Source organism: Heteronotia binoei, chromosome 2, assembly GCF_032191835.1.
Source record: "Heteronotia binoei isolate CCM8104 ecotype False Entrance Well chromosome 2, APGP_CSIRO_Hbin_v1, whole genome shotgun sequence".
In the NCBI taxonomy this organism is placed as follows: Eukaryota; Metazoa; Chordata; class Lepidosauria; order Squamata; family Gekkonidae; genus Heteronotia; species Heteronotia binoei.
The window spans coordinates 44,072,900-44,087,761 of NC_083224.1; the positions used below are offsets into that span (position 1 = coordinate 44,072,900).

General features: G+C 47.6%; 1 protein-coding gene across 1 annotated transcript in view; it reads left to right on the plus strand.

Annotated features, from left to right (window-relative positions):
* Positions 1 to 6,301: 6,301 nt before the first annotated feature.
* The window catches only part of DBNDD2 (dysbindin domain containing 2), a 30,807-nt gene continuing 22,246 nt past the window's right edge, over positions 6,302 to 14,862 (plus strand). The window contains exon 1 of the mRNA XM_060230903.1: positions 6,302 to 6,640. Coding sequence (XP_060086886.1) covers positions 6,604 to 6,640 — 37 coding nt within the window. The 5' untranslated portion in view covers positions 6,302 to 6,603. The remainder of the gene's footprint in view (positions 6,641 to 14,862) is intronic.

The following is a 14,862-nucleotide window of genomic DNA, read 5'->3' on the forward strand; positions in this document are numbered from 1 at the left end:
AAAGTGTGCAAAAGTGACTCACAGAAAAGTTGCAATCCACAGTTTTCAGTTTTTCTCTCCCAAACCTCCTGAGCGATCTAAACAATGCCATTTTTAAAAGAACCTCATTTTTTTTTTTTGGCTTTGGTCCACAAACAATCAACATCCACTGGAGTGACTTTGTGACCAACACTGAAGTCCTCAAGCGGGCAGAGGTTACCAGCATCGAGGCACTGCTGTTGAAGACGCAGCTGCGCTGGGCAGGGCATATTTCTAGGATGGAAAACCACCACCTTCCCAAGATTGCCCTGTATGGCGAACTCTCCACCGGCCATCGAAATAGAGGGGCACCAAAGAAGAGGTACAAGGACTCCTTGAAGAAATCCCTTAGCACCTGTCACATCAACCATCACCAGTGGTCTGACCTAGCCTCAGATCGCAAAGCATGGAGGCACACCATCCACAAGGCTGTCTCTTCCTTTGAGAACACACGCATAGCTGGTCTTGAGGACAAAAGGAGATTGAGGAAGAATCGCACTGCTACAGCACCAACCCCGAATCAGACTTTTCCCTGCAGTTGCTGTGGCCGGACCTGCCTGTCCCGCATTGGTCTTGTCAGCCACCAGCGAGCCTGCAGCAGAAGTGGACTATTGCACCCTTCTTAAATCTTCGTTCGCGAAGCCAAGCCGAGAGAGAGCCTCAAGCAGGACTCTGAAGAGGCAGTATAGAAAATAAATAAGAGAAAGAGCAAGCAAATGCAGGAAAGCAGGCAAGAGAAGCAGCAAGGCAAATATGTTTGTTTTCTTGATATCCCAGCTTTTCTCAAACCTGGAACTCAGTTTGCATTCACAGGAAGTCTCTTGACCAGCATTGACCAGATGTAGACCCACTCCGTTTCCATAATATGGCTGCTGGATGCTGGAGGTGGTATCTCAAAGCAATTCATCTACTTGCTTCAGAGATTTATCAGCTACTCTGTCATAAAATGATGAGGAGACAGCGATTGGGCAACACAGTATGAACAGCCTGCCAAAGCCCTCCACTAGCAGAAGATGGATGGGATTGCTTTTTTAGGCAGGCAGAGAGCATTAGCTGCTCCCAAAGGACACCACATTTTGTGGTCACCTTAGATATTAAAATCAGCCATGCAAATAATTTTTTCATTCCAGTTCACTGTCGCTGGCATGGATTCTTCATCTTTTCAAGGGAGAAGCACTGGGTGTGGAGGAGACTACAGCAAGCATCTCTTTCTTTTCCTCTGTCTTCTTCCCAGTCCATTCACTCCAGGCAGCTTTGGAGGTCAAAAAGAGAATGTACTGAAGAAGCCTCAGCAGTTGCTTGGCAACGGTGACTTTCATCCTCACTTCCCCAGTGAAGGGTACCAATTACCCACATGAACAGCAGAAGCAGAAGTCATACAGCCGAGCTTTTGTTGTAGAGGTGGCTCTGTCTGTACTGGGAAATTGCAAAGGGGACCAAGTGAAGTCCTTAGCTGCTCATTCTGGCCTTCCTTCTTGCCTTGCCATGCCCATTTCCATCACATCCCTCAGGCTTCAGTATTCTGAAGCAGTCCATCTGACCCACAGCATCTCTTCACCACAATAATCCTAGGCTAAGGAAGTGGAGGAGGTGGCAGGCAGAATGGTGAGGATTTCCCATACTGATTGCATGAAGATTCATCTGGTTTAAGAAAAAGCCTCTTGCTTACTTTCATTTTGCACAGTGAAGCTGCTGGAATGTAGCAGCTGGAAGCAATGAGGTTGGAAGTCCTTGTTTCAAATCTGCTCTCCTTTGCAATGTGTTAGGTAATGTTCGACCACTAGGTGGTCTTAGTTTCAGCCCTACATATCTGTATGATGGTTATAATGTTGACCTACCTTACAGAGTTGTTGTAAAGATGACTGAGACAATGCATGTGCTCCAGGTGGCATAGGGCAGGTACAAAAAGATGTGTTTGATGTGTGCATTACATACATCAGCTAGTAGACAACAGACGCTGTCTGTCTGTCTATCACAATTTATCCTGCCCTTTCTTCATTGAAGTGCATATGATTTTCCATTTTATCTACAACAATCCTGTATGGTAGGTCAGGCAGACAAAGAATCATAGAGTTGGAAAGGATCTTCAGGGTCATCTAGTCCAACCCCCTGCACACTGCAGGAAATCCACAAATACCTCCCCACCACACACACAGAGAGAAAATTGCAGACCCAAGGTTACTGTACATTATCATGACAGAGAGGTAACTTGAACCTGGAGCTCCCAAAGCCTAATCTGACATTCCAGCCCAGGACTCTCCAACCTTTTTGAGCTTGCTGGCGCCTTTGGAATTTTGAGCAGAGGTGGTGAGCACCAGCCCAAAATGGCTGCCACAGGAGGTGGAGCCAAACTCAAAATGGCTGCAGAGGAGGCCGAGCCAAACAGAATACTTCCCTCCTTACACCTCCAGGGAAGAAGGAAAGCCTGAAAGGGGGATGGAACTACACAGGGACTAAAGAAAGCCCTGGTGCTTACCAGACTTCGTGATCTTCCAGTGAAAAACAGTTTCATTTGAATGAGGGCAGCCAATAACAAGCCCTGCCTTATAATGGCAGTGCCCACTTCCCACAAAGCTCAGTTGCGCCAAGGGAAGTATTGGCATGTGCCACAGTGTCCATGGACACCACATGGGGGAACCCTTCTTTAACTACTACACTGGTCTAACTACTACACTGGTCAAATAAGAGAACCCAGAGGTGCAAGGGCAGTGTCAGGGCTTGCCTTATCACGTCAAGAAGCAACATCTGAAATCCAAAGAGATGAATGTATCTGCGCTTGGCTGGTAATGCAATGTCAGTCTTTGCAATGGAGGTATGGGTGGGGCAGAGGGTGGCCACCTGAAATTCCAGTTCTGCCTGCCTGACCAAGAGGAAACAGGAGCAAATAACAGAGAGAGATGTACTCCTCTCTTGCCTGGCCCCCTTTCTCCTAATATGGCTGTGTTGGGGACTGAGTGCACAGACCTAGAACTGGGTCGCCTAGAGAGATGCATCTGGTAAACTGGAAGGAAGGAGAGAGGGAAAGGCTTTCTCTCCCATTAGAAGGCTCAGGAATCATGTATCTATTATACATTTGTATTTCATTCTTTCCCCAGAGTCCAGAGATAGATCCATGTAGGACTGCACCAGCAGAAAAAATTTCGAGTCCAGTGGCACCTTTAAAACCAACAAAGTTTTATTCAAGGTATAAGCTTTTGCATGCCAACACTTCTTCAGGAAGCTCAAGATAATGTGCAGGGTGTTACCTGATCTCATCTTCACAGCAGTCTGATGAGATAGGGTAGTTGGATCAAATAGTGATTCCCCAGTTTGGTGTAGTGGTTAAGCGTGCGGACTCTTATCTGGGAGAACCGGTTTGATTCCCCACTCCTCCACTTGCACCTGCTAGCATGGCCTTGGGTCAGCCATAGCTCTGGCAGAGGTTGTCCTTGAAAGGGCAGCTGCTGTGAGAGCCCTCTACAGCCCCACCTACCTCACAGGGTGTCTGTTGTGGGGGAGGAAGGTAAAGGAGATTGTGAGCCGCTCTGAGACTCTTCGGAGTGGAGGGTGGGATATAAATCCAATATCTTCTTTTTCTTCTTCCCCCCTACAGTTAGCTGAGTAGAGGTTTTAAGCCACGCTACATGGGTATTCTGTAGTCCACGTTCCTATCCAGTAAACTAGATTGGCTTCTGGTGAGAGACTGAGGCTTAGTGGTACAGCATCTGCCCTGTATGCAGAAGGGTCCAGGATCAATCCCCACCGTCTCCATTTAAAAGGATCTAGGAAGTAAGTGATGTAGAGGAGGGGAGAAACTCTGCCTGAGACCCTGGGAATCTGCTGCCACTCAGAGTAGATAACACTGACCTTGTTACACCAAATCTAAAGCAGATCACATGTGTTCATGTGCTTTTGGGGGTGGAGGAGTCTATAAATCAGGCCCACCTTCATAGAATCATAGAGTTGGAAGGGACCTCCAGAGTCATCTCGTGCAACCCCCCCATACAATGCAGGAAATTCACAAATGCCTTCCCGCCACCTCCTTGAAAATCCCAACAAGGAATCAGATTCATTAATAGTAAATGCAAATCAGAAACAGGATTTCTAGCATGCGCTAGATTAGGAGTTATATAATCAAAAACTTATTCATTTCCTCCTTTTGGCTATTAATTGCTTAGAATCAGTCTTAAAACATCTGCAACTGTATTTTCCTGTGTTCAGAGGATCACTGGGCATTGATCATCAATATCATCCCTTTGCAGGCAGGGAGACCTTGATTTTCCATATATACTGAACTGCATGCCCTGCACGCCCGAACTCCCCCTGCAATGAGGTATGAAGAGGAATGGTTGCTCTATAAATAAAAGTAGGGCAGCCCAAAACAAAGGAGCATAGCATTTTTCCACAGTGGCGCCCCTTCTCAGTTGTGGAGGAGCAAGAAGTAGGGGTGAGAAAACAGGTGAACATAGCAGAGTTACCCTCTCAGCCATCTTCCGAGGAGACAGCAACACCCACTGGATGCCCCCCAAGTACTATGGAACATCTAGGACTGTACTCAGAGCCAGAGTGGAATCGTGTTTAGCATGTCTGGGGAACTCAGGATGGATTCCGGACTCTGCCATGGAAGCTTACTTGGGGGGGGGGGGATCCTTGGGCTAGTCATACTTTTTCAATCTAATCTACCTCACTTGGTTGTTGTGAGAATAAAAACCGAAGGCTGAGGGAATGATGTAAGACCCTTTGCATCTAGGGTTGCCAATTCTGGGTTGGAAAATACCTGGAGATTTGGGGGGGGGGGTGCCTGAGGAAGTTGGGGGGAAGGGGCAGGATCTCATTGGTATATAATGCCATTGAGCTTGCTCTCGGAAGCTGCCATTTTCTCCAACTATCTCTGTCGTCTGGAGATTGACTGTCATGCTGGGAGATCTCCAGGCCCCGCCTGGAGGATGGCAATTGTGTCCAGGCCTGTAGCTACATTGGGGCACAGGGGGGCATGGCCCCTCTGTTTAAACCCCCCCCCTCCCTCTACAGGGCCCCTCCATTGGAGCCGCCCTCTAGGAACCCGATGCACTTCCTTTCCGAGCAGGGTCTGCTGAGTGGAGGTGGTGAAGCCCAGTTAAAAGGGGGGTGGGGGACAGCAAGAGAGAGAGTGCAACAGCGCACGGGGGGGGGGGGGGGAGGAGTGAGAGAAAGGAGGACAGCGAGCGATGGGGAGAGGGAGAGTGACAACACCTGGGGGCTGCAAATGCCACACATCTTGAGGCCCGCGTGAACAGGGGCTCCGTGCTACCACGGGCCCTTTCCCAAACTGTCCTCTGCCTCTGAGGCAGCAGCAAAGATCTGGAAAGGCAAGTGAGCTGAAGGAGGAAGTGGCTGCCCCTTGGGCCAAACACCTGAATCCTAAAAAGGATTGTGCACCATGTAGGACTTTGCCAAGGACTGAAGCACCCCAAGGTATCTTACTCCTCCCTGCTATAATAGCACGTTCCAACCCGACCTTCTTAGAGGGCTGAAAGCGGTAACAAATGTTACTGTAAGCGGCTGGCCCTTCCACGGACTGCCAAGCGATTCATGGGGGAAAGCATCATTTTTCAGTACAAGGATTTTAGCTGCCTGCCATAGCAGACTGAAAATTAGTCATTTGTGATCTTTCAATGTAACTGGTTTTGTAGGAGCGCTGCAAATGCACATACTAGGTGTGACAAGGTTGGGGGGGTGCATTCCCCCGTTCCCCCACCCCACCCCATGGTCGGACTCTGGCCTGCTGCAGGCTGCTTAGGCAGGCATGGGCTTTCTCTTGAGTAGTAGGGGGAAGTGATCCTTGCTTGGGAGCAGGTGGAGGTGGAAAGCAGAACCAGGAAGAAGCAGCCAAGCCCTGCGCCGCCCCGCCGCCCCCACCACCAATTTTCTTTTCACCTGGGCCCCTCCACCCAAATTTTTCTGGCTACGGGGCTGATTGTGTCCTGGGCCCTATTGGGGAGAAAAGCAGAACACAAATATATAAACAAATGAAAACTGAACCTGACTTTTATTTTGTGGAGGAGGTGTTGTTTATGGGATGCACAGGTACAGTCTAGCCCCGGGTATGGAAAGCAGCGGCTGACAGTTCCTATAGCCCTCCTCCGCTGCCAGTTCCCCGAAGCCTCTGGCCCCGCCTCCCGCCCCCCTTGAACCACCGGCTCCTCTTTGCCATTAACCAGAGCTTTGCCTTCCACGCTTGTCTCGGGGCGGGAGATATCATTCTTAGGGGATTTCTGCGGCGCGCTCAACCCCTGGAACAGAAACCACCGCTCCCCACCCCCTCAGCAATCTTGGCAACGGCGTGAGCAGCGTGAAGCTCCGAGTCGCCCCTCCTCCCCCCTTCGCTGCTCAGCCACTTGGTACGCTCTGCCTGAGCCTCCGCCAGCCGGGAGAGGCGGCAGCAGCCGGGCAGCCTGAGTTCTGCTCTCCGCCCGAGGAGTCTGCGAGCTGGAGCGCTCCCTGAGAGGCGGCGGCGGCGGCGATGGTGGGAAGCTCTCGCCGCTGCTGACCTGCTGCAGCAGCCAGGGTGCCCGGCGTGGTCCTGGGGAGCAAGGCGGACCGCCGAACAGCTGCCGTCGGGGGGCGATGTCTGACGCTCACAGCCAGAACAGGAGGCTGCCCTGTAAGTCCGGGGGGGGGGGCATCGGGGAGGGAGGCAAGAACTGGTGCTGGGGGAGGGAGGGGGGCTCAAGCCAGGGACCCTCCCATTTTCAACCCAAAACTTCTGATAGATGGAACCTCTTGCAACGTCTTTTGGAATAGCAAGAAGGGCATGCACACGGCTGAGGAATTGAGGTGAAGCGTTCATGCCATCCCAGCTTTGGATTTTCCACATCTGTGGAGATGGACAGGACATCATCGCCCCCACCCCCGTCCCCCAGATACTCCGAGCCCGCCTGGAGAGTTTACCTTGAGCCCTCCTGGTGGCCTCCTCCACTGAGTACAATGTTGGCCAGTTGCCATAGACTCAGGAGTCCGAGGGCACTGCTTCCACAGCCAGCCCAGTGGAGTGCTTAGAGTGTCAGACTGGGATTTGGAAGACCTGGGTTCAGATCTCTGCGGACCATGGAAGCTGCTTAACTCTGGGCAGGCACTCAGTCTTTCTCAACCTATCCTACCTCATGGGGTCGTCGTTGTGAGAATAAAATGGAGGAGAGAAGAAGGATGTTGCCTGCCACTTTGGATTAATGCTTGGGAAGAAAAATGGAGTGTAAATGTCTAAATAAATACATTCCAGACAGGAGCAGCTCTGAAGCTGAAAAATCCTACTCTTTTTGCCTTGGGCAACCCGACTGTATGGCCTGAAGTGCTCTCCTAACATTGAGAGTCTGTTCTGGGCACCAGCTCTGAGGCTTCACACCTCTCAGTAATGTTCAACAGCTGGGAAGCTTCCCAACCCCTGTAATTGTGATTGCAGGCCCCCATTAGTATTATATGACATACAAACAACCTCCCACTGCATTCCCTTCTCCAGAGGAGTTGACTCACTCTCTTGCACTGTCTCTTTATCATTTGTGCATTTTCTCTCTCTCTCATACACACACACACACAGAGTATGTTTCATCTGGGACTTGTCCACCAAACACACACGCCTATCAGCCTTGGACTTTGCACCTCTATCCCACCCTTTTCCTTGCTGGGTTTCTGCAAATGTGCATGGACAGATCTGAAAGCCTACGTGCATCTGTGAAACTCTGTTTGCTCAGCATGTAGGGGATACAATGGGTGTGTACAGTCAGCCTTTTACCATACATACACACACGCACACAGAGAGCCAGGATCTGTCTCTCTTCCTTGCTGTGCAGTGACCAGGAAAAGGCTAATCTGGAAAGGATTCAGTTCCAAGAGGGAGAGCTTGCACCCCTGATGGGAACAGAGAGCAGGTCGGTGGATATCAACAGCAGACTGTATGGCCCTCCAAGATCATCCTTCTGTCTACTAAGACAAGACTCCGAGTGCTTTTCTTTAGTAGCCTGTGGCTGTGGCACCCTCACCTGGCTAGCACAAGCTAACCTGATCTTGTCAGATCTGAGAAGCTACGCAGGGTTAGCTCAGTTTAGTACTTGGATGAGAGACCCTCGAGGAAGAACAGGGTTGCTACCCAGAGGCAGACAATGGCAAACCACCTTAGCCACCTCTGAACGTCTCTTGCCTTGAAAGCCGTGTAAGGTGGCCATAAGCCAACTGCAACGTGATGTCACAAAAGAAAAATTGGCACACCTCTGGCACACTCTCCAGAGGCTGCAGCTAGGTTCTGCTTTAGAGGTTCCCCAGTCAAACTATTGCTACTCCTGTGAAGAAATGCTAGGCAGAGCCCCGCCCCGCCGCTCATGTATCCCTTGTGGATATGCATCACCCACCATCACCACGTGGGCTCTCTGTGTAGCCCACTCACCAACCGGGATGTCTTTGCCCGCCCCCTCCTGACAAATGCCACACATTGCACATGACCACCTTCTTTTGCTACCCAGAAACCAAAGTCACACCCATCCTCATATCCTTTCGCTGCTGATCCAAGCACAGGCATGCTGTACTCTTTCACCCTCCGCAAATCTTACACCCCCCCCACCACACCCCCGTACCCGCCGTCCCTTCTGTCCTACTTTGTGATCTCAATGTAGCAGGTCCCACACTCAAGTAATTCGCTAACTGTGAAGTCAGCCTCACCATGGCAACCAATCCCAGGTTTTAATTTGCGGCTCTCACGCACAGACTCCTGACCTCATTTGATAGGCAAAACACCTTTCTCCTAAACCAAAGGTGACCGTCAGCCTTTTCCCCCTGCTGGACAGAAATATCATGGCCAAGTTGCATCTGAAACAGCAAAGATAGGTCTAAGAATGTATTTCATGTAATAATGTATTTAATAATGCATTTCAAGGCCCTTCATCACAAGTGTAAGGTACTTTTATCCTCACTTTGCTGACAAGGGACTGAGGTTCAGCTGCTGCGGCTTCCTCTAAGGTCACTTTTTGGTGACTTTTTCATGGCTGAGTTGAGATGTGAAGTGGGGATTTGCTGGCACAAACTGTTATAGCTTCTATGGCAGCCTGTTTAGGCTGTGAGATTAACAGAGACCGGGGAGATACAGAGCCATAACTCTGCAGTCATTGTTTTTTAATAGATTTGATAACTTAGGTTCTGCATCAAGAAAAGGTGAGTTCTGCAACATAGGAATTGTGCACATTTATTACTTAAGATATTTTTATACCTCTCTGCCTGTCACTCAAAGCAGTTTCCAATAAAGAGCAATATTTTAAACAGGAGAGTAAAAACCATATCACAAGTAAGAATAAAATCTCAGAAATAAGCCAAGGGCTTTAAAAAAAGTTATGCTTTGCATCTTTTTCCTAAAAAGGGACAAGATTTCTTGTCGTTTGCTTCATTGGCAGTCTGTTTATAGAAGTGGGGCCACCACAGAGAAGACCTTCATTTGAACTGCCACAGATCTCATCTCCCTCACGGAAGGGTCAGCTTGCAGACGGGAGGAAACTGAACACTCTCCTATTAAGGGCCTGTGAAGGCCTTTTCTGGGTTGACCCCACTCCTAGGACCTGTAGGTCAAAACTGGCATTTTTGTGTATCATACTGCTGCTGGTCCATATGACAGCCTGTCCATACAATCACTACAATTCTGGCTGAGGCCTAGTCAGGACTTTTGAAATTGCCCAAACATGATACACATTTCCAATTTTACACCTGAAGTTTTAGGAGCTAGAAACTTGCTTCCTTTTTTAAACTGAACACTGGCATTTTTGACATCTTGAAGGCTTTGCCCTCTTTACCACTCTTGCATAGTATTATCATGGAACCAAATTGTAAAATGAAGAGTCCAGATGTGTATGAAAGGGCACACCCATCTCCCAATTCCTGGTTCTCCTTTCCCTGAATTTTGTATCATTTCCTGTGTTTCATAAAACTGTACTGGAAAGCATCCCAGGATTGATATAGTGTCCAGGGACTGAGCATCACCTAGAAACACTGAATAATATTCAAGCAAAATTGATTTAGCCACTTCATTTTTTCTCACTAGAACTACAGAAGATTGACCTGCTGTAGTTAATTTCACTGTAGTTTCACATCTTGGGCTAGTTTTATTCTGCATCTGACAGTTGGATAGTTCCTCTGAGGATGCGCAGAATGCTGTGCACTCCCTGCATATAAGATCAGTGAAGCGATCTGTCTAGGAATTAAGTGACAGGGGCTTCATTGTTAAAGGGTGCAGCTTTCATTTCTGAGTTTGAGCTGAGACACTTACTTTTGTTTTAAGCTCCATATGTGGGCCACTGGTCTAATCCACATTAACATTGTGTCTAGGGTCTGAGGGACCTTTAAGAGCACAGCCAAGAGTCAGGAGAGAAGGGGAACTGAAAATGACCCCAGGAGAAGAACTCATCTGAAAACCTCCTGCTCCTGAGACAGGCATGAAGTGTTCCCTATAAATAGTTCCGGGTAAAGAAAACAGCCCCAGGACTGACTGAGGCAAGGGATGACTTTACTATGTGTCTGGATAAAACACAGCCTCAGGGTGGCCATAATTTGTTGTCCTTGGCGTTTCAAGAGCCTGTCATCCTCTATAATACATTTCATGGCTTTATCCTACTCGCCATTCTATATCCAGCTATTCCTGGGCCTGTAAATAGCAGGGTCTTATGATGCCGTTTTGGCTAGGGAGAGAGCTGTGGATGGGAGGGATATTTTTAGCTTCGGAGACTCAAAGGATTTGGAGATTGAATAGTCTGGCTTTTGTTATGAATTGATGTCAGAGAGAAGGGTCACAGGGGACCACTTCTTCTTTGCTTCCTTCTCTCAGCATCTGCCTCTCTGCTAAAACCATGGCCTCTCTTCTTGCCTTTCATCTCCTCCTCATCATGCATCCTTTCACAGTGTTTAGACTATTTTATGCTTTTGCTGCAGTATCATATCCCAAAGGAAGGGTGTGGGCAGCACTTCTATGGGAATGTTTGATGGATTCTGAGCTGCTGCTTTCAGCCCAAGTCATCCTTAAAAGAAGACTTCAGTCTAGGTCATTCCCAAGCGATCCCCAGGGAGAAGAAGGGAGGTTACAACCTGGCTTGTTCAGTGATGTTTTCCCTCTGGGAACTACAGTAGCTTCCTCAGAGCCAATGCTACTGAGTCACTCTTTTTAGTCCATTCTTTAGGATGAAATCTGCAAGCTATATCAGACCTCTAATTCTAGGCCACCTAGGTAAAGTGCTTATCTTGCTAACAGATGATAGGGGTGGGGCTGTGGCCCAGTGATAGAGCATCTGCTTTGCATGCAGGAAGTCCCAGGTTCAATCCTGTACCCCAGCATCTCCAGTTAACTAATGGAGGAATCTTTAAGAATCTGTAGAGCTGCTACCAATGAGAGCCGCATGACCTTAACAGACCAATAGTCTGAGTCAGTATAAGTTAGGTTTGTGTGATCACTGATGCTCAGGACAACTGGAAGGAGGAAGACTAGGGATACAAAATTCTGGAGTCCTAGGTTATCCTGGGAGCTGTGTGATTTTAGGGATGTGTACTCTTGACACATATCTGTGTGAATGGGGCTGGTGTGCAGTTTCTTGTTTGGCCTAAATTCATACTAGGGTACCCTGATTGTAAGGAAGCGAAGCGTTCTTCAACTGCGTCTCACTCCTAAATGTTAGGAGCTATTGGCTGATGTTTTATACCTAGCTGTGAGAACCTCATAACCACCATCTGGCAATGGCAAGCAATAATAGAAGATTGTTGGGAAAGAAATAAGGCTGTTAGTGCAATGAGACCTTAAATAAGGCAAATCCAGACATTTCCAGCCTTACATTTGAAGTTTTAGGAGCTAGAAACTTGCTTCCTTTTTTAAACTGAACACTGACATTTTTGACATCTTGAGGATTTTGCCCTTTTTACCGCTCTTGCTTAGTATTATCATGGAACCAAATTGTAAAATGAAGACAGTCCAGATATATCTGAAAGGGGACTTTCAGTCCCTGGTTATCCTTTCCGCAGATATTGCTGTTTCATTTCCTTGTTACATAGAACAATTAACATCCTCCAGCAGTCATGATAATATCAAGCATACACTAATTGTACTTCAACACTAGAATGCCCATGTTGTCCTGCAGCTATTCCTAATGTCCACATACACATTGTGCACCATGTAGGACTCCAGAAGCAGAGGAAGGGAAGAAGCCACATAGGAAGAGTCATTGAGTACGGAAATATGCAATAGCTACCTATCTAAGCCAGATATTTAGTTCCCAAGGCAAGAGTCTAAACATTCAGAGAGTGCATAACCCAAAAGATGATTCCAACAGCAAACACCATGTGATGACATGGTAGACAGGAGCAGAAGATGCTACATACCCATGGGTAGTTTAAAGGAGATCCAAAGTGACTTTGGGGCTGGCATCTGGTTCCAGTGATAGGGTCAGAGGCTTGAGTTCAACACAGAGATTATTTTCCTCTCTAGCTTTGCATGTGGAAAGGTGGCCAGGTGAGCTGAGAGGTGTGCCCTACCCATTTGGCTGAGGAAGTTGCAAGGTCCTGGAACTACATTCAAATAAAGAGGAGAACTCTGAATGGTTCAACCCATGGTTGCCAACACCACTTTACAGAATAATTTAACTGTTTTAAAAAATGTTCAATGTGCCCAATCCTGAATGGGCCCACCTCTGTCTGTTCATGTACTGAAATAACCTCCCGTACTAGTATTAGTACTTGAAAAGGCATGGTGGGGGTCAGGCTATTGCAGCAGTAGCCACAGGTCAAACCCATGGCCACTGTAATATCTAGTTTGGCCCATAATGGAGCTGGGAGTTTTAACAGAACAATCTAAAATTCAAAGTTTGATCCCTCCAGGGCTTTTTTTTTTATAGAAAAAGCCCAGCAGGAACTCATTTGCATATTAGGCCACACGCTCTGATGACAAACCAGCCGGAACTGCGTTCCTGTGTGTTTGTGCTCCAAAAAAGCCTTGGAACCCTCTTGAACTAAGAACATTTTAATAGGGAATGCTAATGTGGGCTTTTGTTCTTTCTAATGCTTGATTGCTAAAATGGGCAGATCCTTTGAACTGCTGATTAATTATGGAGAGGTCCTGAACTCCTAATTAATGGTCTGAGGGCGAGCTGCAGGGAGAGGCTGATTTCTCCCTGAGACTGCTGCACTGCCTCCAGTGAACACGGCCAGGTCAAGGGCTGGGTGAGGCCTGATCCTTCTTTCTCTTTTTTTGGCTGTCTTTGCCCTGGAGATGGACCAGTCCTTTCCTAAACCTTCTGTAACTGGCAGAGAAGAGCAAGTGTTATTCATCCAGATGGAGAGAGAAAAGAGAAAGACCAATAGCATGGAAACAGTGCTGCACAGTATCAACAGAGTTGTTCAATCTAGACAACTTTGTGTTCTTCTAAATCTGAGCTGGGAGAGGAAAGGGGATTTTTGTCTGGAGGCCCTCTGCATCCTTGATGATGGCTTCTGACCTCCACAAAAGCTATTCAAGGGTAGTTTAAATTTGTATGAAGACAGGCACCACTGGGGGGGCGGTAAATATCTATTAGGAATCTTTGGCCAAAATGTGTTGCAAATAGGGTTACCAGTCTGGGTTGGGAAATGCCTGGAGATTTTAGGGATGGAGCCTGAAGAAGGTAGGATTTGGGTAGAGGAGGGACTTCAGTGTGGTCTAATGCCATAGAGTCCCCCCTCCAAAGCATCAATTTTCTCCAGGGAAACTGATATCCATAGTCTGGAGATGAACTGTAATTCTGTGGGATCCCCAGGTGACACCACCTGGAGGCTAGCATCCCTACCTTTAATTATGGTCAGTAGCTACTGATGGACTTGTCCTGTGTGAATCTGTCTAATCCCCCTTCAAAGCCATCTATTCTCATATCCCTCACTACATCCACTAATAATGAATTCCACTGATTAGCTTATGCTGAGTAAAAAAGTATTTCTTACTATCTGTCCTGACTGCCTATCATAATGATTGGTTGCTCCAAATCCTGGTATTATGGGAGAGTTCTCCCTATCCACCTTCACCCCATGCATAATTCCATAAATCTCTATCATGTCCCCCCTCAGTCATATTTTTCCTGAACTGAAAAGTCCTAGACTCTTTAGCCTTTCCTGATATGAAAGGTATTTCAACCTCAGGTCTTCGATATCTTTGTTGAGATACAGCAACAGCCATCCAGTGAACCCTAGATGGGAATCCCAAAATGTTTGTCACACTTCCATCCCAATTCTAAATTCTGTAACCTTGGTGGCACTCAAAGTGATACATATCTTGCAAACATTTGTGAGTTTTTTCTCAGTCCACCTCCATTAGAGTTGTTATCCCAGGTGTTGGGTGTGTTCAAGGGCTTTAAAGAACCATGAATAAAAGCCTTCCTCCATCATCTCCTGGATTGAAGCCTATATTACTAAGTCTCTTCCGCCATCCATTCATTCATTCTTCTTGGTACACAAAAGGCATTTGTATTAAGAGACCTAACAGGACCAAGAATGGTGACAAATGTCACCAGTCCGAGGGGAAATGCCACCAGACAATCCTGTCAGCTCTTGGCTAGAGTAAAAGCATTGTTTACTAGTCTCTTCAAAAGATCCAAGTAGCCTTCAGAGCTCTTGCATTAATCTTGTTTTCCATACACAGCAGTGTTGCCCCATTGCTACTGCAGTTGCCAATACAGCCAAATGGTACTGAGGCTTCCACTTGGCAGGTTTACCCAGGGCTTTTTTGGTAGAAAAGCCCAGCAGGAACTCATTTGCATATTAAGCCACACTCCCTGACATCACCATTGTTTCCACAAAAAGCCCAGCAGGAACTCATTTGCATATAAGGCCATGGCCCTGATGCCAATC